Consider the following 26,879-nt stretch of genomic DNA (forward strand, 5'->3'; position numbering starts at 1 on the left):
TAAAAAGCATTTTAAGGTCAATATTACTAGCCCCCTTAATTCACTAAAACTGATTCTGATACTGACATTTTTTCGATAGTTTACAGAACTATCCATTATTATACAATAACTTACCTAATTACCATAACCTGCTTAGTAAACTTAATTAACCAACACTGCAAAAAAATCTGTAATTTTACGTTTTTTTCTGGCAGATAGGGTGCCAAAAAAGTAAAATAATGGATATTAAATTACATAAATTTAGCAGAAATTTTTATTTAAGGACATTTCTGTAATTTAATATCCATTTTTTACGGTAAAATTTCTGTAATTTAACGGCCGTTATTTTACTTTTTTATCGGCACCCCAGCTGCCAGAAATAAACCGTAAAATTACAGATTTTACAGTGTAGTTAAGCCTTTAAATGTCACTTTAAGCTGTATAGAAGTGTCTTGAAAAATATCTAGTCAAATATTATGTGCTGTCATCATGGCAAAGATAAAATAAATCAGTTATTAAAACTTAGTTATTAAAACTTTTGTTTAGAAATGTGTTGAAAAAATCCTCTCCAACATAATTTAACTACAATCAAAATTATTTTTTTATACATTTAGCACTTGTATTAACTTTAGTTCATTATTAATGTTAACAATAACAATCTTTATTTTGTAAGCATCTAAACTATTTAATCAGACAATAATTTATCATTTTAAAAAAGTACAAAAACATACGACAGATTTAATTGACAAGATTTAAACTACATCTATCACACTATAGACCATTTTCACTTGGCCTATTTAAAAATATCATTAATCATCGCGAGTCAATTGTTTCATATTGCGCGATTTATGCTGCGTTTATTTACTTATTTTTCTCCGCGATGATTTGATATCGTTTTAATATTTTTAACCGCTACAGTTTTCAACATGACTTTTGTCGTAGTTATAAAAAGGCAAACGAGATGTTTTAAAGACCTCTACAGGATCTCCAGGTTGCCCCTGAGTTATTTTAGGAGCTGCTAGAGTTTGGAGACGCTTCGGCACCGCAGTGATTGGCGCAGACACGGAGCAGAAGAGCAGCTGCTGTCATCCACAGCGTTATTGATTAGCAGATCACAGAGTCGAGCTGTGCTTTCACATTCTCACACCGAGAATCCAGATTAAACACACACGCGCATGCACGCACAGGACACAGACAGTCCCATCTGCAGCCTCAGGTAAGAAGACACAGAAATTAACTTTCTGTATACGAAAATACTCCGCATTTTATTTATCATGTTCAGGTAAAAAAGTGTTCAGGAACTTTTGTGGTCACAACTGTTTAAATAAGAGTCTCTGGCTACATGCGCGCGAAAATGTGTGGAATGTTTGTTCTTTTTTTTTGTATGTTGTCGATTTGTTCGAATGTTAACGGTTCCATTGGAATAGTCTTTTAAAACATTAAAAGAATGTTGAAACGTACGTTAAGATTCTAAATATAGACATTTTCATTCACGCATAATTTTCCTAATATATCAACGGCGCTGACATAAAGCTCAATCAGGTCAGACATTATACGAAATTCAGGCCAGCATATGAAATTAGACGTGTGTGTGTGTATATATATATATATATATATATATATATATATATATATATATATATATATATATATATATATATATATACATATATATATATATATATATATATATATATATATATATATATATACAGTTGAAGTCAGAATTATTAGCCCCCTTTTGATTTTTTTTTCTTTTTTAAATATTTCCCAAATAATGTTTGACAGAGCAAGGAAATTTTCACAGTATGTCTGATAATATGTTTTCTTCTAGAAAAAGTTTTATTTGTTTTATTTCGGCTAGAATAAAAGCAGTTTTGAATTTTTTAAAAACTATTTTTGGGACAAAATTATTAGCCCCTTTAAGCTATTTTTTTTTCGATAGTCTACAGAACAAACCATCGTTATAGAATAACTTGCCTAATTACCCTAACCTGCCTAGATCACCTTATTAACCTAGTTAAGCCTTTAAATGTCACTTTAAGCTGTATAGAAGTGTCTTGAAAAATATCAAGTTAAATATTATTTACTGTCATCATGGCAAAGATAAAATAAATCAGTTATTAGAAATAGGTTTTTTAAAACTATTATGCTTAGAAATGTGCTGAAACAATCTTTCCTCCATTAAACAGAAATTCGAGAAAAAAATAAACAGGGGCGCTAATAATTCAGGGGGGCTAATAATTCTGACTTCAACTGTATATATATCTCAGGATTTATCATGAATTGGTCGACAATAAGGTTTCATTTACTGTTATTTGCTACTAAAAAAAGCTGCTTGACGCTTTTTTCTTGACTACCTTCTTGGAAAAAATACTATAGTCATTTATAGTAAACACTGTAGTGTTTGAGCCATGCTATACACTGTAAAAAACCTGGTTGCCTTAAATTTTTAAGCTAAATCAAATTAACTTTATGAATCCATTGAACTTATATTACGTTCAACTGAACTGTTTAATTAGTTACAATGACTTAAAAACATGCTGTCAGGACTAATTGATCATTGAATCTTTTACAGTAATGCTGTGGTAATGCTACAGTTGCTTTGGTAAAGCAACAACTATAGGAGTATAAACAAATTACCCAATACTATAAGTTTTCTACCATTACAACATCAGTTTACTGTAGTAAAAACTAGTGTACTACAATATTTATAACGGTTTATCAGTTCACTGTAGTTAATACTATGCTTTAGCATTCATTAACACTGTTGTAAATATTATAATGTATTTATAAATTATTATGCACTTGTAGGGTTTAAAAACGATATAGCGTTAACTATGAATTACTATAGTAATACTATACTAACGGTGACGTTTTGTTCCTTGCCACTGGCTTGCTTGGTTTGAGTGGAGCTACGCATCAATGGATTTGCTCTTCAGTGTTTGAACTTTCAGCAGGGAAAATTAAACCACACCGAACTGAACTTTAACTCTGAAAACTGAACTGACACAGTTTCAGTCAGGGCCGGATTAACCAACGGGCATTGTGGGCACAGGCCCAGGGACCCGTGCGCACTTGGGGCCCCTGCGAAAGGGGTGTGTGTTTGTGTGGGGGGGGTACAGGCTAAGTGCAAATAGCGCACCTCATTGGAATAAGCTATTGTATGTAAACAATTACCACCAATCACCATTTGTTTGATAGAGACAATTTAACTAAAGAGCGCAAGAGTCAGCTGAGTGGCGTAGCTCTGAAGAACGTGGCAAAGTCTTTTGATGCGATCGATCAAGAACCCGGTTCGAATCCAGTGTCTGATGAACATGTTTTTCCTTTTTCCCCCATTACATATCAGATTTTGCCTACTCTTCATCCCGAGGAAGACTAGTAGGAATCATTAATAAGTGTGTGTATTATGGAGGACTCAGATTCATAGAATTGGATTTGAGAGGTGTTATCCAAATCATATGCATTACAAGTTTGTAGAAGTTATACATTAAAAAATACCCTTAAATATAAATTTTAGCACTGTTTCAGTGAATCTGATTAAGTATAATAAAATACATTAATTTTCACTAGTTGTATTAGTATATATTTTTCGAAGTGTGCTTTAAATGCTTTAAAAAATAAGTTAAATCTTTGTAGAATAGAAATATCATTCATTTTCTTGTCGGCTTAGTCCCTTTATTAATCTGGGGTCGCCACAGCGGAATGAACCGCCAACTTATCCAGCAAGTTTTTACGCAGCGGATGCCCTTTCAGCCGCAACCCATCTCTGGGAAACATCCACACATACACACACAATCATACACTAGGACAATTTAGCCTACCCAATTCACCTGTACCGCATGTCTTTGGACTGTGGGGGAAACCGGAGCATCTGGAGGAAACCCATGCGAACGCAGGGAGAACATGCAAACTCCACACAGAAACACCAACTGAGCCGAGGATCGACCCAGCGACCTTTTTGCTGTGAGGCGAACATGCTACCCACTGCGCCGCCGACTAGAAATATATGTACTGTATATCATTTATGTAAAAAATATTATATTAATCATATTTGTTAATTCAACCATAGGGGTACAAATAAGAAGGAGGCCTACAACACATTTTGCCCAGGGGCCTCTGAATTCTTAATCCGGGCCTAGTTTCAGTTACTAAAATCTTCTATGTTAAGCTGCTTTGACACAATCTGCATTGTTAAAGGGCTAGAGAAATAAACGTGAATGGAATTGAAATACTAGAATAAATCACATCAGTTTACTGTGGTAAAAACTAAAGTGTACTACAGTATTTATTACAGTTTATCAGTACACTATAGGCAATACTAAGCTTTAGCATTCATTAACACTGTTGTAAATATTAAAGTATTGTTAAAGTATTATACATTTGTATGGTTCAAAACACTACAGCATTTACTATGAATTACTATAGTAATACTACACTATTGGTGAAGTTTTGTCACCACTGTTTGTCACCACTAGCTTGCTTGGTTTGGGACTTGTGGAGCTACGCATCAATGGATTTGCCATTCAGTGTTTGAACTTACAGCAGTGAAAATTAAGCCACACTGACCTGAACTAAACTGAACTTCAACTCTAAAAACTGAACTGACACTGTTTTTTTTTATTTTTTTACCTTTTGAAAAGGTGCATATTTGTGCCTGAAGTGTCCATTATGTTACCTCAAAGGTACTTTTTAGGTACATTTAGGTACTAATATACACCTTTGAGGTACCACTGTGTACTCTTGGGGTAAAAATATGTATCTTTTGACAAGGTGCTGCCCCAGTGCCAGCTCCTGTACCTTTATTTCTGAGAGTGTAGGTTAGAGTAGTAATACTGACACTGATACTGACAGTTATTTATATGCAAAACACTGTGTTTTCGCTATGAAAGAAAACCATATTACATGCTTGTCACGATCATAACTCTAAAATGTGATAGGATTAATTTAAATGATGTGCATTCTCTCCTGAACTTGAAAATATGATTGGTAAAATCATAAAAATACTGAATTAGAATCGTCTAGGGCAGTGGTTCTCAAACTGTGGTACGCATGCTTACTTCTAGTGGTACGCAGAGAAATCACTGAGTAATGAATTTAATTTGTACAATAAGACCAATGTGATCAGCATTTCACATTTCACGGCTGTTCTCTAAAGCCTACGATCAAAGCGATGTGCATAAAATGTTTAGTGTATCGCCTAATCAGCTGCTAGAACATCAATTTGGTTGGCGCAGAACTAGAGAAAGAGGTGCGTGGTGCTTGCAGAGCAGATACCTTCTAGAGCAGTGGTCTCAAACCCCTGGGACATAGACCGTCACCGGTCTATAGATCAATTGGTTCCAGGTCGCACAAAAAAGTCATTGATTATTTCCGTTTTATTTATAATCCGAGTCTGAATGATTATTTATTTAGAAAAAAATTTATTTTGAAAAATGACCGTGTTCCCTTGTTTCATCTCAGTCATTTGAGTGCCAAAATTTAACCAACAGGCTAGCAAAATGAGTACTGCAGAATGACGCGCTTGTGTATTCCAGGCGTCCCCAGATGAAAACATCCTAATTTTTTCAGAATGCCGCACGTTGAGTCACGTGACAAGAACCGACTGATTAGATTCATATTTTGTATGTAATAGAATTTCGTTGAATGAATATGAATTTGCTTCATTTTCGAACTGTGCAGTGCTGTAGCTGCTTAATTTGGCCAACTATGCTACTTTATTTTAATACCGGTGATTATGGTGGTACTTGAAGAGACAATTTTTTTCTGAGGTGGTACTTGGTGAAAATAGTTTGAGAACCACTGGTCTAGGGGGTCGAATCGAGATCGCCATCTTTTTTCGATTAATCGTGCAGCTCTAATGTGTACTATATTTTACTTGTAACTTAAACTCTGCGGACCCGGTACCGTGACATCATTGACTTTCGCTTTTAGATTTAAAGGGTTATCGTTGCACCAGACCCCTGTAAGTGGTGTCGTTTGAAAGTGTAGAATCTATATTTTATGCACATATGCATCACTTTGGTTTTTACTCTACTGTATAAAAGTTATTTACACTTAAATACACAGTATTTTGGATACCCGAGCTGGGTATTTTACATTGGTTCATTTTCATTTTTTTTTATATGACACATGTACAAGTTATAGCTCAAATGAAAGCTCTTGCCGGTGCTCATACAGTTCTAGCATTCTTTTTACTGAATTATATTCATATGCCAAACAGTTGCCGAATGAATCGATGTGTTTCCATGACGCAGAAATGTAAACAATACATTTATGATCAATAAGCAGCCCAAGATAGCACAGACAGCTGTCATCTCTGACCTTACGCTGTTCCCTTCAGGGCCATTCTCCTCTGTTTTTGAGATGATGTGCATAAGTAATCCTTTTATATGTCTGATGTGGTCCAAACACAGTGAATTATGTTTGATCAAACAAAAGAATAGTGAAATATGAAAACAAGGATCGGTTTCTGTGGCTTGTACAGCACCTCTCATCAGTTGGAATACAATAACTTGCAAAGATTATGGTGGAGACATTTGTCTTTTTTTTCTATGATTACAGACATGTGCAGGAACCACCAAAATTAATTACAGCACGCTAGACCACACAGAACCTAAAAGGTACACTTTCAAATATGAGTTTATAAAAAAATAGAAAAAGCGCCTCTTTTTTAGGTGTTTATTATAACACAGACGACATATACAGTTATTTTAAACACTTTCAATAACGTTTCATGAAAATTCAAAGTGTTTTCTTTAAAATGAGACCAAATTTTTGCATTTACACCTCTGCATGTGGATTTGGGAAGCTTTTAAATTTGGGTAGGCAAAATCCAGGCAGAAATCCCCAAAAAGCAGCAGAGGTTAAGTGGTTAAAACATATTACTGACCGTTTAACTGTTGATTTACAATAAAACTGCTAAGATGAACAGATTTAGGATTTTTGGGGGGTCGGGGGTATCCCTTATGGCGAGCATATCCCTAATTTTCACATCCCAATGTTGACAGGTATGCTTGTTCAAACTACTTATTTAAAATGAGCTGAATCAACAAAATTCTTGAGGTTTTTTTTTTGGGACAACTTAATTGTTTTATGTTCAATCCACTTAAATTTGTAAAAAGATTAAGTTAACTTAATCGATTTGTGTTGGGACAACTTGTGTGGGATTTGCAGTGTAATTTAACTGTGCTGATATCAGTATTCGAGCACAAATATTAGGGTCAGTGATTGTGAGGTCCTGACAGGAGGAGCCGGGCAGTAAAAGTGTCCTGTAGTGAAGCGTCAGAAATAGCCTCACAGTGACATGAAGAGCACAGGTGGACAGAAACATCAGCTCGGTCTGTTTCTCCGTCACTCCGGGATCAGGAGCATTATTTACTGCGCTTTTCTTGGCTGCGCGCTTCACCTGTTGTCATAATGTTTACTGGCGCGTAGCTTAAGGGACTACTACTGTGACTTATGGAAAAGTTTAAGGGTTTATAGGTGCTCATTAAACATAATGTGAACATGTTTACAGCATTCAGTATGCAGGAGATGAGCAGTCTGCATCACGGTTCATCTAGGGCAAAATAACATGCATTTTTATCCTGATAGTTTCCTGAAAATACTTATTCAGAGAAGAATATTTAAGAGATAAAGTTTATCACAGAATAAAGCCAGACAGCGTTATCAGCAGCAGTCATATTTTCATTATATGGGACCTTTTGAAATATAATGAAAGTATGAATATACATAGTATAACTGTATAATAAGAGTTCAGGATACATTGTGACTTACATAAAATCAATGTAAAATCAACAAACAAATCGTTATTAGGTACTACTTACTAGTAGCGGGTTGGACCTCCTTTTGCCTTCAGAACTGCGTTAATCCTTCTAAGATTCAACAAAGTGCTGGAAACATTCCTCAGAGATTTTGCTCCATATTGACATGATAGCATCACGCAGTTGCTGCAGATTTGTCGGCTGCACATCCATGATGCCAATCTCCCGTTCCACCACATCCCCAAAGGTGCTCTATTGGATTGAGCTCTGGTGACTGTGGAGGCCATTTGAGTACTGTAAACTCATTGTCATGTCCAAGAAACCAGTCTGAGATGATTCACGCTTTATGATATGGTGCAATTTCCTGCAGGAAGTAGCCATCAGAAGATGAGTACACTGTGGTCATAAAGGGATGGACATGGTCAGCAACAATACTCAGGTAGGCTGTGGTGTTGACACGATGCTCAGTTGGTACTAATGGGCCCAAAGTGTGCCAAGAAAATCTCCCCCACACCATTACACCAACCCCCCAAAAGCCTGAAAAAGCCAGTTTTGGTGAGCCTGTGTAAATTGTAGCCTCAGTTTCCTGTTCTTAGCTGACAGGAGCGGCACCCGGTGTGGTCTTCTGCTGCTGCAGCCCAACCACCTCAAGGCTGGACGTGTTGTGTGTTCAGAGATGCTCTTCTGCAGACCTCAGCTGTAACGAGTGCTTATTTGAGTCACTGTTGCCTTTCTATCAGCTGGAACCAGTCTGGCCATTCTCCTCTGGCATCAACAAGGCATTTGCGCCCACAGAACTGCCGCTCACTAGATATTTCCTCTTTTTTAGACCATTCTCTGTAAACCCTAGAGATGGTTGTGCGTGAAAATTCCAGCAGATCAGCAGTTTCTGAAATACTCAGACCAGCCAGTCTGCCACCAGCAACCATTCCACGTTCAAAGTCACTTAAATCCCCTTTCTTCCCCATTCTGATGCACTTTGAACTGCAGCAGATCGTCTTGACCATGTCTACATGCCTAAATGCGTCGAGTTGCTGCCATGTGATTGGCTGATTAGAAATTTTGCGCTAACGAGCAGAAGGCCAGGTGTACCTAATAAAGTGGCCAGCGGGTGTATATACACCACTCTGCATACATAAACCATAGTTCCTCCACAGCATATTTAACTATGTGAACAACCCTAAACTAGGATATATGTACAGTATATCATACGTAAACTCACTTCTTTGACTGCACAGCCAGTTTGTAAACCATAAACACATGATGTTATGTGCTGTAGGTGAATTGATGAGCTAAATTGGCCGTAGTCTAAAGCTGCGGTCACACTTGAGTTTGTGAGTGCGAAATTCTGTCGTGCGGCACTGCGAAAAGAGGCAGGATTAAACAAGATTATTCAACATTAAAAAAAGCGAGTAATTGCTCCATGTTTTAAATTTTTGTCATGTTTTGATCATCGATTGGTCTCACACAGTCTAATGATGTGATATCGCAGGTCAGAGTTCATCAAGCTTGAACTTTGCACCGCAGCAATCTGCGAAATCCACATGCATATGAATGGAAGTCTATGGGAGGAAAAGCCCAGTGTGACCGCAGCTTATGAGTGTATGAATGAGAGTGTATGAGTGTTTCCCAGTAATTGGTTGCAGCTGGAAGGGCATAAAACATATGCTGGTTAAGTTGGTGGTTCATGTGGTAACCCCTGATGAATAAAGGGACAGAGCTGAAGGAACATGAATAATAAATGAGACTTTTTTTGGGGGGGGGGGGGGGGGGGGGGGATCTTTATCTTTTCTGTTATGAAATCCTTCAACATTTGCACTTTTTACAGTTCTGATTGGCCAGATTATTTTAACTAACATACTTCAGAACGAAGCCTGATTCTGCTTTGAAAGAGCAAGCAGAAGTGTTGAAGAGCTCAAACTGACGCCTCATTACTGAGCTTTGCTGCAGTCAGGGAAAGCAGAAATGCTGTGTGTTTGTCTGAAGACGCTTGTTTGTTTATGACACAGTGAAGGCACATTACACGCCGAAGTGTGTTGTTTTCCCAGAGAGAGCGCTTCTGTCCGGGATAATGGCCATCGATCGCTCTTATCTGCTTCTTTTACACATTTGGAGTCAGCGGTGGTGTTTTTGCTCTCAGCTATGATCGGAATCCTCACTACATACTGCGCAGCGTGCACAACACTATTTTTAAGAAGTGTATTTGTGGGAGTATACGTTATATGTGAGGATTTTCAAGAGTAGTATGCATGCTATGTCAAATGATGTTATTTTAGTACACATAATTCAGCAATTGTCATGGATTGTGCACTTGTAGTGTACTTGAAGTCTTCAAGGTGCGTTAACCTGTAAGCACTCCAGCATATACAGTTGAAGTCAGAATTACAAGCCCTCCTGTACATTTTACAATATACTATAGTAACAATTCAAAATGGGCGAAGCAGTGGCGCAGTAGGTAGTGCTGTTGCCTCACAGCAAGAAGGTCGCTGGTTCAATCCTCGGCTCAGTTGGCGTTTCTGTGTGGAGTTTGCATGTTCTCCCTGCGTCCATGTGGGTTTCCTCTGGGTGCTCCGGTTTCCCTCACAGTCCAAAGACATGTGGTACAGGTGAATTGGGTAGGCTAAATTGTCTATAGTTTGTGTGAATGAGTGTTTGTGGATGTTTCCCAGAGATGGGTTGCAGCTGGAAGGGCATCTGCTGCGTAAAAACGGGCTGGATAAGTTGGTGGTTCATTCCGCTGTGGTGACCCCAGATTAATAAAGGGACTAAGCCAACTAGAAAACGAATGAATGAATAAACAATTCGAAATTTCACTTTGTGAGTTCTTTTAAAGAGATTGTCGCAGTCGGTTATAAATCATATTGATGGAAACAAAAATGAACCGATTCAGATTTGCGTTCGAACTAAAGCGTTAGAATACGTGCAATAAGCTACCATAAAAGCCGCGAATTCTACACACTTTTGCAACCTTAAAGGGCTCCACAGACTATTTAAATAAAAGGGTTTATACACAAATGTGTGAGCATTTTAGTGACTTTTCTACATAAAACGTTATCTATTGTCGATAAACCATTAACGACGATATTATCGTTTACAAACTACAGTGGCACCGCCAGTATTTTTGACGACATAGTATCGCGATACTACCATAGTACCGGTAAACCAGGCAACCCTGCAATACAGTGAAATCAACACAATCTTACGGCAATTCGTAACTTTTTCATTTAGTGGCTAATTCGTATGAATTCGTACGATCTAATTCGTACAATATGCTCATCCCCCAATGACGGTTGCGGTTAGGGGTGGGGTTAGGTGCCACGCCTCCTTTTTAAAATCGTACCATTTCGTATGACTGAACTCGTACGAATTCATACGAATTAGCCACTAAACTGGCAAAATGTAAAATACTTACGTTTTCTCGTGAGATCAGGCTAGTGAAATCAGTGATATTTTTATCCAAGGTTATCAAACCGTCATAATCTAATACCGGCCACTTACCTAGGAGTGACTCAAACAGTAATATTGTATGTTTTTCCCCAAGTTCTGTTTAATACAGAAAAGACTTCTCATTTCTAAGCATAATAGATTTAATAACTCATTTCTAATAACTGATTTATTTTATCTTTGTCATGATGACAGCACCTAATATTTTACTAGATATGTTTCAAGATACTAGTATTCAGCTTAAAGTGACATTTAAAGGCTTAACTAGGTTAATTAACGTAAAGTTCGGGTAATTAGGCAAGTTATTGTATAACAGTGGTTTGTTCTGGAGGCAATCCAAAACTAATATTGCTTAAGGGGGCTAATAATATTGACCGTTTCTTGCGAATCACTTGAGTTGGAAAAATCTGAACTTCAGCGGACATTTGCACCAGTCAGGAGCTTTCTCTTGTAGGGGTGTGATTATGACGTAGCGCCTGTTGTTAGTGTCCCAGGGGGAAATCCTCCTGCAGACACCGGACAACAGTTCATCAAACTGGGCTCGGCTCAGTCAGAAGCCCCGCTGAAGCTTCCATCATCCAGGTTAAGTTTCTGTTGGTGTTTATGAACTCACTGTGTGCACATCAGAATGGATCTAGTGGACTCGGACAAGTGTTTAGAGTTTGATTGAAGATTACCAAAACAAACTTTTATTCAGTGGATTAACTTGCACTGATTAATAGTTAATTTAAAGAATAAAAATGTGTGCTAGCAAAATAAATTATATTGCGAATTTTGATTTTAGGTGGCACAGTGGCTTAGTGGTTAGCACTGTTGCCTCACAGCAAGAAGATCTTTGGTTCGAGTCCCGGCTGGCTCAGTTGGCATTTATGTATAGAGTTTGCATGTTCTCCCCGTGTTGGTGTGGGTTTCCTCCGGGTGCTCTGCTTTCCCCCACAGTCCAAACACATGTGCTATAGGGGAATTGATTAACTAAATTGGGCATAGTGTATGAGTGTGTGTATAGTGGAGGTGGGGTGTTTCCCACTACTGGGTTGCAGCTAGAAGGGCATCCGCTGTGCAAAACTTATACACCTTATAACCAATAGAAACTGTTCACCAATAGAAACTGGATGTGGTCATGTCTGGTACTGCAGCCAAACCAGCTAATTTTTGGACATATCAACTTCAAATTTGGAATATAATCTATTGAGATATTTAGCTTTGATTTTCTGTCAATTTTAGGCTAAAACAAAATACATATTGTATGTAATATACATTTATATTATGTAATAAACATGCATTTATTGTTGTGTTACTTTCATGAGCGTAAAAAGTCTTATTTAACTTTTTGAACTTGTGTCTATCTATAAAGTGTATTGAGATGCTACTTTCAAATGGGCAATAAAAAATAGCGTTTATTATTATTTTTATTATTATTTTAAAATCGGACAGAACTTAAATCCATGCACTAAAGAGTTGGGGGGAGGGGGGTTATTAAGGGGTTAAAGTAATTTCTCCAGTCAGAATGTGCAAAATGAAACGATCTTACACCTGAATCCCCAACACAAACACACGTGGATGTTGTGAAGGGTAAAATATGGTAAAACCGTTTAGATAATCTCTGACAGACGAGTACTTCTGCTCGCCGTGGGTGAAAATAGCACCCGTCTCTGTGTGGGTAAATTTACCGATCGCAGGCCTGCAGGAGGCACACGTATAACTGCAACATTCCCATCGTGCGCCGCATTACTGGATGTAATATTAACATCCCTGAGGATTATGAGTTCAGATGTGTGCACTCATTACAGTCGGATCAAGGCCAATCACAGCGTTTATCATCCAAACACTGGCTGTGAATGTGAGTCTGCACCTGCTGCTGATCTCAGAAGGCGCTTGTTTATCCGGACCTCCAGGATTTTACTTAATTTTTTACATTTGTGGCCAATGTTGGAAAAGTTCATTCTAAAAAGTAATTAATAATTCAAATTGTATTTAACCAGTTAAACTCTGCGGACACAGTACTTTCGCTTTAAGATTCAAAGGGCTAGCGTTGCACCAGACCCCCATAAGTGGTTTCTTTTGAAAGGGTAGAATCTATATTTTATGGACTTATCCCTCACTTAGGTTTTTATTCTGCTGTTCAAAAGTTATTTACACTTAAATACACAGTATTTTGGATACCCAAGCTGGGTTTTGAACATTGGTTCATTTTTTTATATTTTTTATATGACACATGTACAAGTTATAGCTCAAATGAAAGCTCTTGCCGGTGCTCATACGGTTCTAGCATTCTTTTTACTGAATTATATTCACATATCAAACAGTTGCCGAATGAATCGCTGTGTTTCTATCGCGCAGAAGTGAAAACAATACATTCATGATCAATAAGCAGCCCCAGATAGCACAGACAGCTGTCATCTTTTACCTTATGCTGTGCGCTTCAGGGCCATTCTCCTCTGTTTTTGAGGTGATGTGCATTAGTAATCCTTTTATATGTCTGATGTGGTCCAAACACAGTGAATTATGTTTGATCAAACAAAAGAATAGTGAAATATGAAAACAATGATCAGTCCCTGTGGCTTGTACAGCACCTCTCATCAGTTGGAATTCAATAACTTTTGCATAGATTAAGGTGGAGACCTTTTTCTTTTTTCCTATGATTACAGACATGTGCAGGAACCACCAAAATTAATTACAGCAACCTATACCACACAGAACCTAAAAGGTACACTTTCAAATTTGAGTTTATAAAAAAGCACCTCTTTTTTAGGTGTTTATTACAACGCAGACGACATTTACATATTTTTTAAACACTTTCAATAGTGTTTTATGAAAATTCAAAGGGTTTTCTTTAAAATGAGACCAAATTTTTGCATTTACACCTCTGCATGTGGATTTGGGAAGCTTTTAAATTTGGGTAGGCAAAATCCAGGCGGAAATCCCAAAATAACAGCAGAGTTTAACTGGTTAAATGACTTTCCTCATTATTTTGTCTAAAAAGTAACTTAGTTATAAGTAATTGCTTCAATCAATAATAAAGGGGACCTACTGTGTGATGAAAATCATCTTTTGTAAGCTGTTTGGACAGAAGTGTGTGTAGGCATATTAGTATATTAGTCCACATTTTTAAAAAACCATTTTAAGGTCAATATTATTAGCCCAGTATTTCTTTTGGATAGTCTAAAGAGCAATAGAGTATGCTGTGTTCACACCAGACGCGTCATGTGAGGAAAAATCGCGATATTCGCGGGTAAATAGAAGCGTGAATATTTTGAGTTTACTTGCTTCGTTTGCACGACAAATCTGCTTATTTCACACGTCAAATTCACTGAGCAATAGACATGGACTCACATCACGGGCAGGGCTCATGTCTTCCTAGCTTTATTGCTAAATAGCTAACATGGATTTTAGTGAGAGAATAGCTGTGTTAATGTGCTTTATGAAGGCTGAAAAACAGCGTCGATTCGTTTGGAGTCGTGTCCGAGTCCACTAGATCCATTCTGAAGTGCTCCCAGCCCAGTGAGTTCATAAACACCAACAGAAACTTAACCTGGATGATGGATGATGGAAGCTTTCAGCGGTGCTTCTGACTGTCGGCAGGAGGATTTCCCCCTGGGACACTAACAACAGGCGCTACGTCATAATCACACCCCATACAAGAGAAAGCTCCTGATTGGGTAACGTGGAGCAAATGTCCGCTGAAGTTCAGATTTTTCCAACACGAGCGATTCGCAAGAAATGGTCAATATTATTAGCCCCCTTAAGCAATATTAGTTTTGGATTGTCTCCAGAACAAACCACTGTTATACAATAACTTGCCTAATTACCCGAACTTTACCTTAATTAACCTAGTTAAGCCTTTAAATGTCACTTTAAGCTGTATAGAAGTGTCTTAAAATAATCTGGTCATATATTATGTGCTGTCATCATGGCAAAGAGGAAATAAATCAGTTATTAGAAATGAGTTATTAAAACTATTATGCTTGTTGAAACGATCTTCCCTGTGATAAACAGAAATTGGGGAAACAGGAGGCTTAATAATTCTGACTTCAACCCTAAATGTCAAATGTGAATGGACTAAACGTCAACACAGTAATAATGGTGATAGAGTTTCTCTTCCTCAAACGGATGAGACGTCTGGTCTCTCCGGTTGCACCGCAACTAACTTTAGCTGTTGTCAATTCACTTTCTTATATAATGTGGATGTGTCACGAGGCCGAGGACAGTCACGGCAGCTCTGACAAACCCACACGAACTGCACTGACCCGCAGATCTGCTGATTCTCATCGCACCAGTGCACATCGCTCACTAGCTGTTTCCATACTAAGATGTGAATTAAGGAACAAATGAAATCAAAACGAACCATGTTGTTTTGTGAGCTCACATTGCTAGTTTTGTGCTGAACAATTGATCTGCGCATGTCATTAAGATAAAAAAATGGTTTGCCCTTGTAATCTTTGATTGAAATCTGAAAATGCATTTCCTGTTTGTTTTCAGTTGAACTCTCAGATCAGGGGTCCGTTCTTCATAGCTCGCTTAAATGATCTAAGATGATTTAGCAGATCCTGCATCTTTTAATCTTGATAACTGATCTCTGGCTAATTTGGTTCTTCAAACAAGTTCGTGAATCAGATTAGAATGTCAGGATGAACTGATCTGAGATCGCTGTGTGTGTTGTGAAGGACAGATCTATCGATCCTCGAAATCATGATCAGCAATGCAACGATTGGCTGACAGCACAGAAGTGTAATGACATCATCTGATTAATATTCAATTATCCATGTGAGCTAAATTACATAAAATGAGCAGTAAACGGTTTGTTAAATATGACACGTAATAACTTTACACCTTGTTGTGGGCTGCATGATTGGCCCTTTCATGTGTCAAGAGCAGTTTATTTAGTTTTACAGTTAGAGCGGATTTTCCTTATTATAGTAGTATTATAATAGCTGGATTTTTAATTGGTGTAAAGAATAACTGGATGTTTACAGAAACATTTTGATATGGTAAAGGCGTCTACAACTTTTATGAAGCATCAAATCATCGTCATATTAACTATCAAAACATGTTCATGACTGCATAAATGTATTACTGCTATACAAAAGTCACATATTGTGCATTTCGATTATTATACACAAATTGTACTAAAGCAATCTAAAAAGTTCATATCAATAGGTTTTGTCTTTGCACCATTAGGTGGCAGTCTTTGTACTTTCATTTCGTTGGTGCAGATTGCATAAAACTTTATTTATTCTATTAATAACTATAATTTTATATATATAGTTAAAATATTTACTATTTTCCCAAGTGTATATAACTACTAATGTAAGAAAATATCAGAATTCGGTACATTTCAGTATTATCTTAGCTTGAACTGACCCGATCTAATCCTGTTTATATGAATTGAACCTGCTTCCGACCAGGTTTGAGCTAGCATAACTGTTGCTATGACAACAACTCTCGGATCAGCTTTGAAGAACGAAACGATCCTGGATCGTGTCAAAGTGTCAATATCCAAATCCAGCTAACTGAGTAATCCACCTACGAAGAACGGACCCCAGGCCTGCCTGAGATATTAGGCGTGGCTAACATATTTAAACACGCCCCTCCAGCTGTCAGTTTTGACAACAAACAGAAATGGTGAGCAGGAGGAGTCTGTTAGGTTGTAATCACTCTCCCCAAACCCTTTTCCCCATCTTTCTGAATGAAACACCTACTTAACTACATCCAATCAGCTCACAGTAAAAAAACGAGCCACGCCCACTGTTTACTTAATATTCTATTTCTCTAGGAACTGTGTCACAGTACGTCACAACATCCGGTTCATGTGGACTTTAGGGTCTTTGCACATTGAAGACTGAAGTGTGTGTATGCGTTTGTTAAATTTGTATTCATATCCTAAAACATGGTTACACAAACCTTGCACACTAATGCAGAGTGGCGTGATTTTCAAAGTAGTCGTGTCACAGTTGTTTTCACACTGCATGACTATCTGGGCTAGCGTTTTGTCGCTGCTTTGTTTACACTCCAAGATGGATCGGCGACAGGGGCTTTCACACTGCAAGACTTTACAATAGGAAGAATTGCTGACAACTTCGTCCAAACTACATCTCACAAGCGAACACGCGAGGACTGACATGGAAAAAACGCGAGGTGAAGTAGTATATCTTTTGTTATTGACTACATAATGAGAAAAAAGCTTTTGGTGGGGCAGAAAATGTACGTTTGCACACCTGGGTTTGAAGGGAATTAGCAATTTCTCCTCAACTTTTTTTCTTTATCGACTGGTTGTGATATAGCTCAGATGACACGTCAAACCGACATGTGTGCTGCTGTCAAATTTACACTAGTTTTCCTCCAATTCTTGGGTCCAAATAAACTAAAAATGAGCACTTTAAACTTCTCCCCCAACCTCCCGCTGGCCTGCAGATACCCACGCTAGTGAATGCTGCTCTCTCATTGGCTGTAGGCGATCGCTGATGTTATTTTCGGTCAGAACTCATTCTAAATGGCTCGATTTGAATCACAGACAGCTCCAGATATCTAGCATTCCAAATATCTCACAGGCATCTGCGACTCATCGGTGACTCTCTCAGATGATAATTCATACTATGTGATAGTCACTCACGAGCACCTGTGATTTCAGGCATATGTTGGCGATTTCTCAAAACCTTTCGGCGAGTCAAGAGGGTTAAAACCATGCAGTCTGAACTCGACATAAAGGCCCGTCCACACAGGGACGCTTTTTGCTCACGTTGTACATGGTAGGATGCAAAACAATGTACAATGTTTTCTAGTAAACAGTGTCATGCACAAATAATCAAAGGCCCCGTTTACACTATCAGGTCTTGATGCCCAATTACGATTTGTTGCCTATATCTGATTTGTTTGCCTGTCTGTTTACACGTTCTTTTAATTGTGACCCATATCCGATTCATGTGTTTACACTTGCCATACAACTTACGATGTCGCGCATGCATAAAGGCGGGTTCTAGCATCTGTGTCATGATGATATATATATAATCTATTTATAAATAATATTGTTTTGTTTGTGTCTAAACATTGCGACCATCCACACAAAATGTTCTTAGTACTTTGTTGCTGTCGTACCATGGATATTTTCCCAAATTATCATGAAACGTGGAGCTAACAAATTACTAGATAAAATAAGAATTTAATCGGTTGTCATCAGTTAAACAAGCCGAGTCCTTGCCAGAAGCGGCCCGGACTCTACACACAGACTCGGGCCAGTGCTTTACAGCCGCATCACAAACGCATGTGCGCGAGCAAGCTGCGGGCCATACTCAGCCCGGATAACACTCGCCGATGCCGAGTCGGAGCCAGAGGCGCCGAGGGCCAGCCAAGCTCGGGCCGATTACTACCTGCTATCTGGGACTAGCCACGATGGAAGAAATTGTCTTGTTTTTAGCTCTGCGAAATATGTGAAGTGTTGTATAAGCAGCGAATGGTTCAGTCCAGATTTACCCCCACACAGTTTATGTAATGGTATGGCCCTGGTGTGTGTGTGTGTGTGTGTGTGTGTGGGTGTGTGTGTGTGTGTGTGTGTGTGTGTGTGTGTGCAGTTGAAGATGTAGGGCCTTATCATACACCTGGCGCAATGTGGCGCAAGGTGCGGCGCAATACTCTTTTGCTACTTTCAGCTCGGCGCAAGGGTCATTTTGAGGTGTTGCGCTACACTGTTTAAATAGCAAATGCATTTGCGCTCAAATGTGCGCCCATAGGCGTTCTGGTCTAAAAAAGCAGGCGTATTTGGCGCGTTGCTATTTTGAGAATCTGTAAATAGTCTGATCTTTAGACCAGAACAAAGTCGGTCTATTGTCTGGCGCAAAGTGCACCTGGCTTACACACTACACACAAGATGCAGAGCAATACGCAAATATCTTTACATATGAAAAATATATTATATCTTAAGGATATATATAATAAGGATATATATAGGATATAATAAGGATATATATAGGATATAAATATAAAGGATTAAAATATTACATTACATTAATATTAATATTACCTGTCAGGTTTTAGACCATATGGGGCATGGCAGGTGTATTTGGAAGTAACTCAGTATTTTGACCACACTTGGTCATTATTGTTCATTTATTCGTTTGCTAGAAATTAGAACTGAATTTAGAAATAGTTTTGAAACAAATCTTTGCGCTTAACAAACGAAATTAATTATTTATAGGCTAATTGATGTCTGTGCGTAAAGGTTTCCCTATCCAAGAGAGCAAAAGCGAAAGTGAACTTACTTTAGTTCAAAATGCGCTTATGGCGCGACGCAGCTGGCTCTTAAAGGGAATGGGAGATGAGACTCTAATTGGTTTATTCTCAAAACACACCTATAACTCATTAAGAAAATAAACTCAACCCTTTTAGACCATGCGCCACAGCGCAAAGCAGATTTTCCCGTCCTTAAATTAGCAAAAATGCGTTCTGACACGCCCTGAAAGCGTTTGCGCCCTGCGTTTTGCGCTCTGCGCATAGACCGTCAAAATAGAGCCCGTAGCCTTTGCCTGTGTGCGCACTGGTGTTGGAAAGAATGTATATTCTATGTAACGCCCGCACTGTGTGTATTAATAGCGACAAAAAGCAAAAGTTACAACATAAAATTCACCTAACTTTAAAATGATTTTGAGGTGGAGGTGGGAAAAGGCAGTCATCGCAGCTTGCACTTACGGTTTATATGCTTTAATGATGTCCTCCACAATTCAGAGGAATGTATGGGTACGAGAGAGATCTCAAGTCTGGTGGGAGCAAATTGTGGCGACTGACCCCTTTCCTCCTCTGTGTTTGCTCTGATGTTGTTTACCACGTTGGCATCTCCACACATGCTCTTCCTTCTACGTCATTAAACCGCGGAGAAGCACCCCATTGTCGTAAGTTTAATGATGTACAGAACGAAATGCCTCAATAAATCTGATCTGCCTGTTTACATCACAGTCGCATTGTCACATATCCGATCTATATCTGATTTATTTCCACATATGAAGGAGGCCTAAAACCAATCTGTGAATATCCGAATACATGCATTTTTTTTCGTGTTTACACTAGAGCTGCACAATTAATCGTTAAAAGATCGGGATCTCGATTCGACCCCCTAGACGATCTTAATCCAGCATTTCTTCGATTCTGCCAATCATATTTTCAAGTTCAGGAGAGAAGCAAAGGCGGCTGCACGAGTCTTCTCATTGTTTCACATACGTTGCTCAGTGATATTGACACCTCCAAATGATGTTGAATGAGTCGCATACTGTATTTATAAGGTATAATTCCCCTAAAAATGTCATTTTTGTCTTAACATAATGATGTTTTTGCGATCGGGAAATCACACGTGACATGAGCTGCTGACCGTGAGCTGTTATCACAGAAAGGGTGCGTGTCTACTTTAGTGAACAGAATCTGCATATGTTGCGAGTAACAGGTAATACAGTTGCAAATAATATTCAGTTTGTGGCACGGAGGGATCGTTTGGGAGCCGCGCGCAAACTATGAACAAGCACTTAGCAGTCAGAATGAAACCGAAAGTGTGCACCTCATTTAAATGATCATATCGCATTTTAGAGTTATGATTACGACAAGCATTTGATGTTTTTTCTTTCATAGCGAACACACAGTTGTGCATGAAAATAAAGGTTTACAGTGTCAGTATAACTACTCTAGCCTATATATAATTGAATATAATCTGATAATGGCAAATGTCTGATTTTACAGTGAATAAAATTGTCTTATATGACAGATTGCAAGCATATATCTCAAACATAATAATTCAACATCAGAACTATTATAAGTAGAATAGAATTATTTATAGAAACCAGTAGACCTACACATTATATTATTATCGAGGTTGTGCCATATGTTTGTTATACAGTACCATACCTTTAATTTACATCTACAGAATCGTGAGAAAATCGTGATCTTTATTTTAAGCAAAAAAAATCCCGATTCTCATTTTAGCCAGAATCGTGCAGCTCTAGTTTACACGGTCATAGAACAGATCCGATCTGTGTCACATACAAGCAAAAAATCGTAATTGGGTCACATTTAACTGGCAGTGTAAACGGGGCCAAAATGACCTGTTAAATTGTACATAGTTAAAAATCCTGATCACATAATAGCGTCATATGAACTTTAAACACAGTGTCTGATGTCCAGAGCCTTCAATAAGTGCTTCCTTCCCGTGATCTGTGTTTGAACTCTGTCTATCAGTTGAGTGCGCACACACCCTCTCTCTCTCTCTCTCTCTCTCTCTCTGACACACACACAGACTCCAGCAGTGGGTTTGGCTGGTTTAATGGCTGCTATCTTTAACTGTTATTTATCTAATGGAGCTCTAGAGAGCAGTCATTTCTCACTCCGCACGTAGAGCTCTGAGGGTCTCAGAGTTTCTACAACACCAGCTCCTGCGCTTCCGTGTGTTTATACGGCAGATGTTTGTCTGAAAACCACAAACTGTGCTTCTGCTGATTGTGTGTTGCTGTAAACACACTTACAGAATACACGGCTCCTGCTGTCTGTATGAGAGACTGTACATGATGTGGATCTCCTGAGCTTTCGTCTGTGTTTATGTCTGTGTTCTGCTCTTATCTGGGATCAGTGAGGGACATTTGTTAGTTTGCTGACTGCTGGAGAGTTTACACATTTCCCAGGTCTCGATTCATAGGGTTTTAGATATGACATTTATGGACAAAAGAGGGGAGACACAGTGGCTCAGTGGTTAGCACTGTCGCCTCACCGCAAGAAAGGCTCAGTTGGCATTTCTGTGTGGAGTTTGCATGTTCTCCTTGTGTTGGTTTCCTCCGGGTGTTCCCGTTTCCCTAACAGTCCAAACACATGTGCTATTGGGGAATTGTATAAACTAAATTGGCTGTAGTGTATGAGCGTGTGTGTAAATGAGTGTGTATAGGTGTTTTCTAAGTACTGGGTTGCGGCTGGAAGGGCATTTGTTGCGTAAAACATGTGCTGGAATAGTTGGCGGTTCATTCCTCAGTGGTGACCTCTGAAATAGAGACTAAGCCGAAGGAAAATGAATGAATGAATTTCTAGACAAAAGTGGCAGCTGTTTTTGACAGGATTTGACCATCTACTACCTGAAAACTACCTTAAAGGGGACCTATTATGCACAAAACACTTATATAAAGGGTTTAAACACAATTATGCAGCAAGAGTGTAAAAACAACCGGCCTCTAATGGGAAACATTTATTAATTGTATTGTTTTTTTAATCACACTTGATAAAAACAGTCTGCCGGGACACTTTGATTGACATTCTCCCTTTATACGTGTCATCAGAGGGGGGAAAACCCCGCCCATTAGTGATGATCTCTCCCTCATTAGCATAAACAACCTTGAGTCAGAAGCAGCTGCCCACCATTTGAGGTTTGCAGCTCCGCCTTCTTTTGAAAAGAGGACAATCTCATTTAAATTTAAAGCAACAGTCACCAAAATGGCACAATTATCCTAAAAGAGTCAGATAAAATAATTATAAATATTTGACACAGTAATTTACAAATAAATTGTTAAAAAATCATACAACTTGATTTCCGGATTTTTATTTTTAGATTCTGTCTCTCACATTGGAAAGCTCCTATGGTAAAAATTGTAGACCCCTTCATGATTTCTAAGTAGGAAATATTGAAAAATCATAGGGTGATCAAATACTTATTGACCTCACTATATATATATATATATATATATATATATATATATATATATATATATATATATATATATATATATATATATATATATATATATATATATATATATACACTGAATTTATTGTGTATGACCATGCACCCAAAGCACTTCATAAAGCTGATTTCTTTTCATTTTTATTATTTATCATTAGAAAATAAATCTCTTCACTATAGCAATTGGGTAATGTGATGCAGTGGGATTATATTTATAGAAACGTTAAGTAAATGTAGATATTAAAATGTCTTTGGGTCTGAGCCGACTTGGAGTGTGAGAAGAGCATATAGACTTTGGATGCATTATGAGGTTAAAGTGCACCAATCAGAAGATGAAGACTCTGCAGCATCCACAGATTCACTACTGCATTACTTTAAGAAGAAGAATCACATCACTAATAGCAGACACACACTCTGTGTTTTTACACATACACACTTTTATCTTTATGGGGACATCCTATAGACGTAATGAAACGTTGAGACTGTATATTGTGTCATCATCCATGAATATCCCTAAAGCAACACTCACAGAAAACATTCAGCATATTGTATTCCTTTATTTATTGTCCTTCAACTTAGTCCCTTTATGGTTCTGGGGTCGCCACAGAGGAATGAACCATTAACTTATCCACCATATGTTTTACACAGCAGATGCCCTTCCAGCTGCAACCCTGTACTGGGAAACACCCATACAGACTCCTTCACACATACATACATTTATTATTTTCTTTTTGGCTTAGTCCCTTTATTGTTCTGGGGTCGCCACAGCGGAATGAACCGGCAACTTATCCAGCATGTTTTACGCAGCGGATGCCCATTCAGCTGCAACCCTGTACTGGCAAACACCCATTTACACATACACTATAGCCAATTTAGTTAATCAATTCACCTACAGTGCATGTGTTTGGACACACACACACACACACAGAGTGGACAAACACACACATACACACTGAGTAGACAGAAAGAGAAACACACACACACACACACAGAGTGGACAGAGAGAAACACACACACACACACAGAGACAAACACACAATAGAGAAATCCAGAGGAAAGAGAAACACACACACTCAAAGAGTGGACTGAGAAACACACACACTCTCTCTCTCATACACACACACACACACACACTACAGAGAGAAAGAAAACACACACACACATAGCAGACAGAGTAAAACACAGAGGACAGAGAAACACACACACACACACGGAACGGACAGAGAGAAAGACACACATAGAAACACGCGCACGCACACACACGCGCACACACACACACAAACACACACACAAACACACAGAGAAAAATACACAGTAGAGAAACACAGAGGAACAAGAAACACACACACGCAAAGAGTGGACTGAGAAACACACACACTCTCTCTCTCATACACACACACACACACACTATAGAGAGAAAGAAAACACACACACATAGCAGACAGAGTAAAACACAGAGGACCGAGAAACAAACACACACACACACACACGGAATGGACAGAGAGAAACACACACATAGAAACATGCACGCGCACACACACACACACACGGAATGGACAGAGAGAAACACACACATAGAAACACACACACGCGCACACAAACGCACACACACACAGCAGACAGGTAGAGAACAAATAGAAGACAGAGAGAGACACACACACATTGGACAGAGAGAGAGAAAAAAACACACACAAAGCAGACAGAGTAAAACACAAAGGACAGAGAAACACACACACACAGAATGGACAGAGAGAGACACACACATACACAGAGCGGACAGATATAGAAACACGTGAACACACACAAACACACACACACACACACACACACACAGAGTGAACAGAGAAAAAACAGTGGACAGGGAGAAACACACACACACACACACACACACACACACACACACACAAACAGAGCGGAAAAAGAGAGAGAGGGAGAACCCCTGGAGAGGAAACTCGTCTGCTCTTGCAGTGTTCAGGCTGGACTCACGCAGGACAGAAGTGCTGGATTATCCTCAGAGCTCACAGCCCACATGACTGACCTGCTCCAGAAGACACTCAGAGAAGATGACATGCAGGATTAGCTGGAGGAGCGCTGTCGTCTGCTCATCATGGTACAGTCTCGTCTGCTTCTGTTAGTGATAGTAAAGAGAACACTGCTGGCTCATTTAGCTTCATTCAGCTGGGTTTAACATGCACGCTAGTTCCACACGATCAGTTTGTGTTGGCGCAACATGAAGGAATTAAGCTAAGCTAATAGTTTATACTCATTTAAGTGAATTGAACATAAAACAATCTGAAGATGTCTAAAGAAACTCAAGGTGTTGTTTCAGCTCAATATGAATAAGTAGTTTGAACACACAGCAGACGTTGTGTTTTTATGTGTGTGTGTTGTAGAAGTGCTTGCATAAGAGTTTTTGAACAAACAAATGCCAGAAGTGAAAATAGCAGTGTGTGTGTGTGTGTGTGAGAGAGAGAGAGAGAGTGTGTGTGTGTGTGTGTGTGAGAGAGAGAGTGTGTGTGTGTGTGTGTGTGTGGACAGTAAATAATAAGATGACAGTCCTCTGAGGAAAGTCAATCTTGTTTCTCATGCATCATTCAGACGCTTGCAGATTTTTCTTTCCTGGGTAAAATATCATGTAAACCTTTGCTCTGACAAGTGATTCATCCATTTAAATTAAGAGAAACTATAAATAATTGTATACTATGTAAATGAGAACTTGTGAATGCTGAACTTTACAAAGACGTCAATGTAAAAAGGGATTTTAGATTGTGTTTTCCTCCCTGACCCAATGATAGCAGTTCTTGGTGGGTCATATTTTCGGGATCCTCTGTATGGTACGGTTAGCAAGTAAGGATTGTGTATTTATAAAGCCTAGTTCACACTACAGGATTTTAAACATCAGCAGATCGCTGTGCCGTTCACACTACATGACTTGACTTTGTGTCTTTTAATCTCTGTGGTGTTCACACTACGCAACACTCTGTGAATGATCCACAAGAGGGGGGTCACACACTACATGATCTGACAACAACTCATTCCCCATCAGCTCATTCAAGCTACCAAACCACAGCCAATGAAATTTTGAGGGAGGAGTCATCAGAAAAAGCTGAACACTATTGGCTGCTTGTGTGCTGATGACATCACTGGCAGCGTTTCAAGCTTTGGAGAAAGCATTTAAAAACATCGTCAAATCAGCTGATTTATCAGCGGATTAATCACTCATCTGCAAGGTTTGAGTGGATAGATACACAGAGAGTTTTTAATTTTTGTAATTTTATAACTCTTTGAAATAAAACTAACAAATAACACCCTGCCGTTTTCTAACTATCAGTGTATTTCTTTCTGACATTGTTATTTTTTTTTTATCATTGCAAAACAGTAAAGAACTGAGCATTTCTGCCTTAAATTACCATATTGGTCAAAATGACTGCATGCATGTCTCATACTTTTCGCTGTGACTTTAAATATGTGTGCAGTTTTTTGCCTAGCAACTTCCTGCTAACATAAACAAAACTTTCTGATGGCAAAAACATCAATTTACTTCAGATATCTTTAAAAACAGCATATTCTGTGCTGTTAAATAGCTCCTGTTTGAAAGTGAAAATGAAAGCCAAGACCTTTGCATGTTCTAGTATCTTAACTACATATTTATAGGCTGTATTACCAAATAAATATTTTATTTTTAGGGTAATGGTGTCATTAAATATGATACCAGACATTCAAAGCTTAATTTTAATATCTCAATAATAGCTTTGAATGTAAATATGCTGTGACAGTATGGCTTTTATATGAGAACGGTCAGAATGAGCAGTATGGTAATTCTAATAGTTACAGAACTCTAGTTCCACTGTTAATATATCCTACTCTCATGTCTGTGTTAACACAGAATGAAGCGAGTACGTTGATGCCCATTCTGACCAATCACAGATGTTTCTGTTGAGCTCCTGAACACACAGGCATTCAGCTCATGCTGATCTGCTCTCTCATTGGCTGCA

The 26,879-nt window shown here is 38.5% G+C and overlaps 1 protein-coding gene across 4 annotated transcripts in view; it reads left to right on the forward strand.

Annotated features, from left to right (window-relative positions):
• Nucleotides 1–1,078: 1,078 nt before the first annotated feature.
• The window catches only part of quoa (quattro a), a 75,079-nt gene continuing 49,278 nt past the window's right edge, over nt 1,079–26,879 (forward strand). For 2 of the 4 annotated variants that reach the window (XM_073939429.1, XM_073939428.1), the window contains exon 1: nt 1,079–1,195. Coding sequence is in view for 2 of the 4 variants with exons in the window: in XM_021470050.2 (XP_021325725.1) it covers nt 24,992–24,994 (3 nt within the window). In the remaining 2 variants the exon portion in view is untranslated. Of the gene's footprint in view, nt 1,196–24,850; nt 24,995–26,879 lie in introns of those variants that run through there. The other 2 variants (XM_021470050.2, XM_009297130.4) reach the window with 1 other exon arrangement.

This window comes from Danio rerio, chromosome 23 (genome assembly GCF_049306965.1).
Source record: "Danio rerio strain Tuebingen ecotype United States chromosome 23, GRCz12tu, whole genome shotgun sequence".
NCBI lineage: Eukaryota > Metazoa > Chordata > Actinopteri > Cypriniformes > Danionidae > Danio > Danio rerio.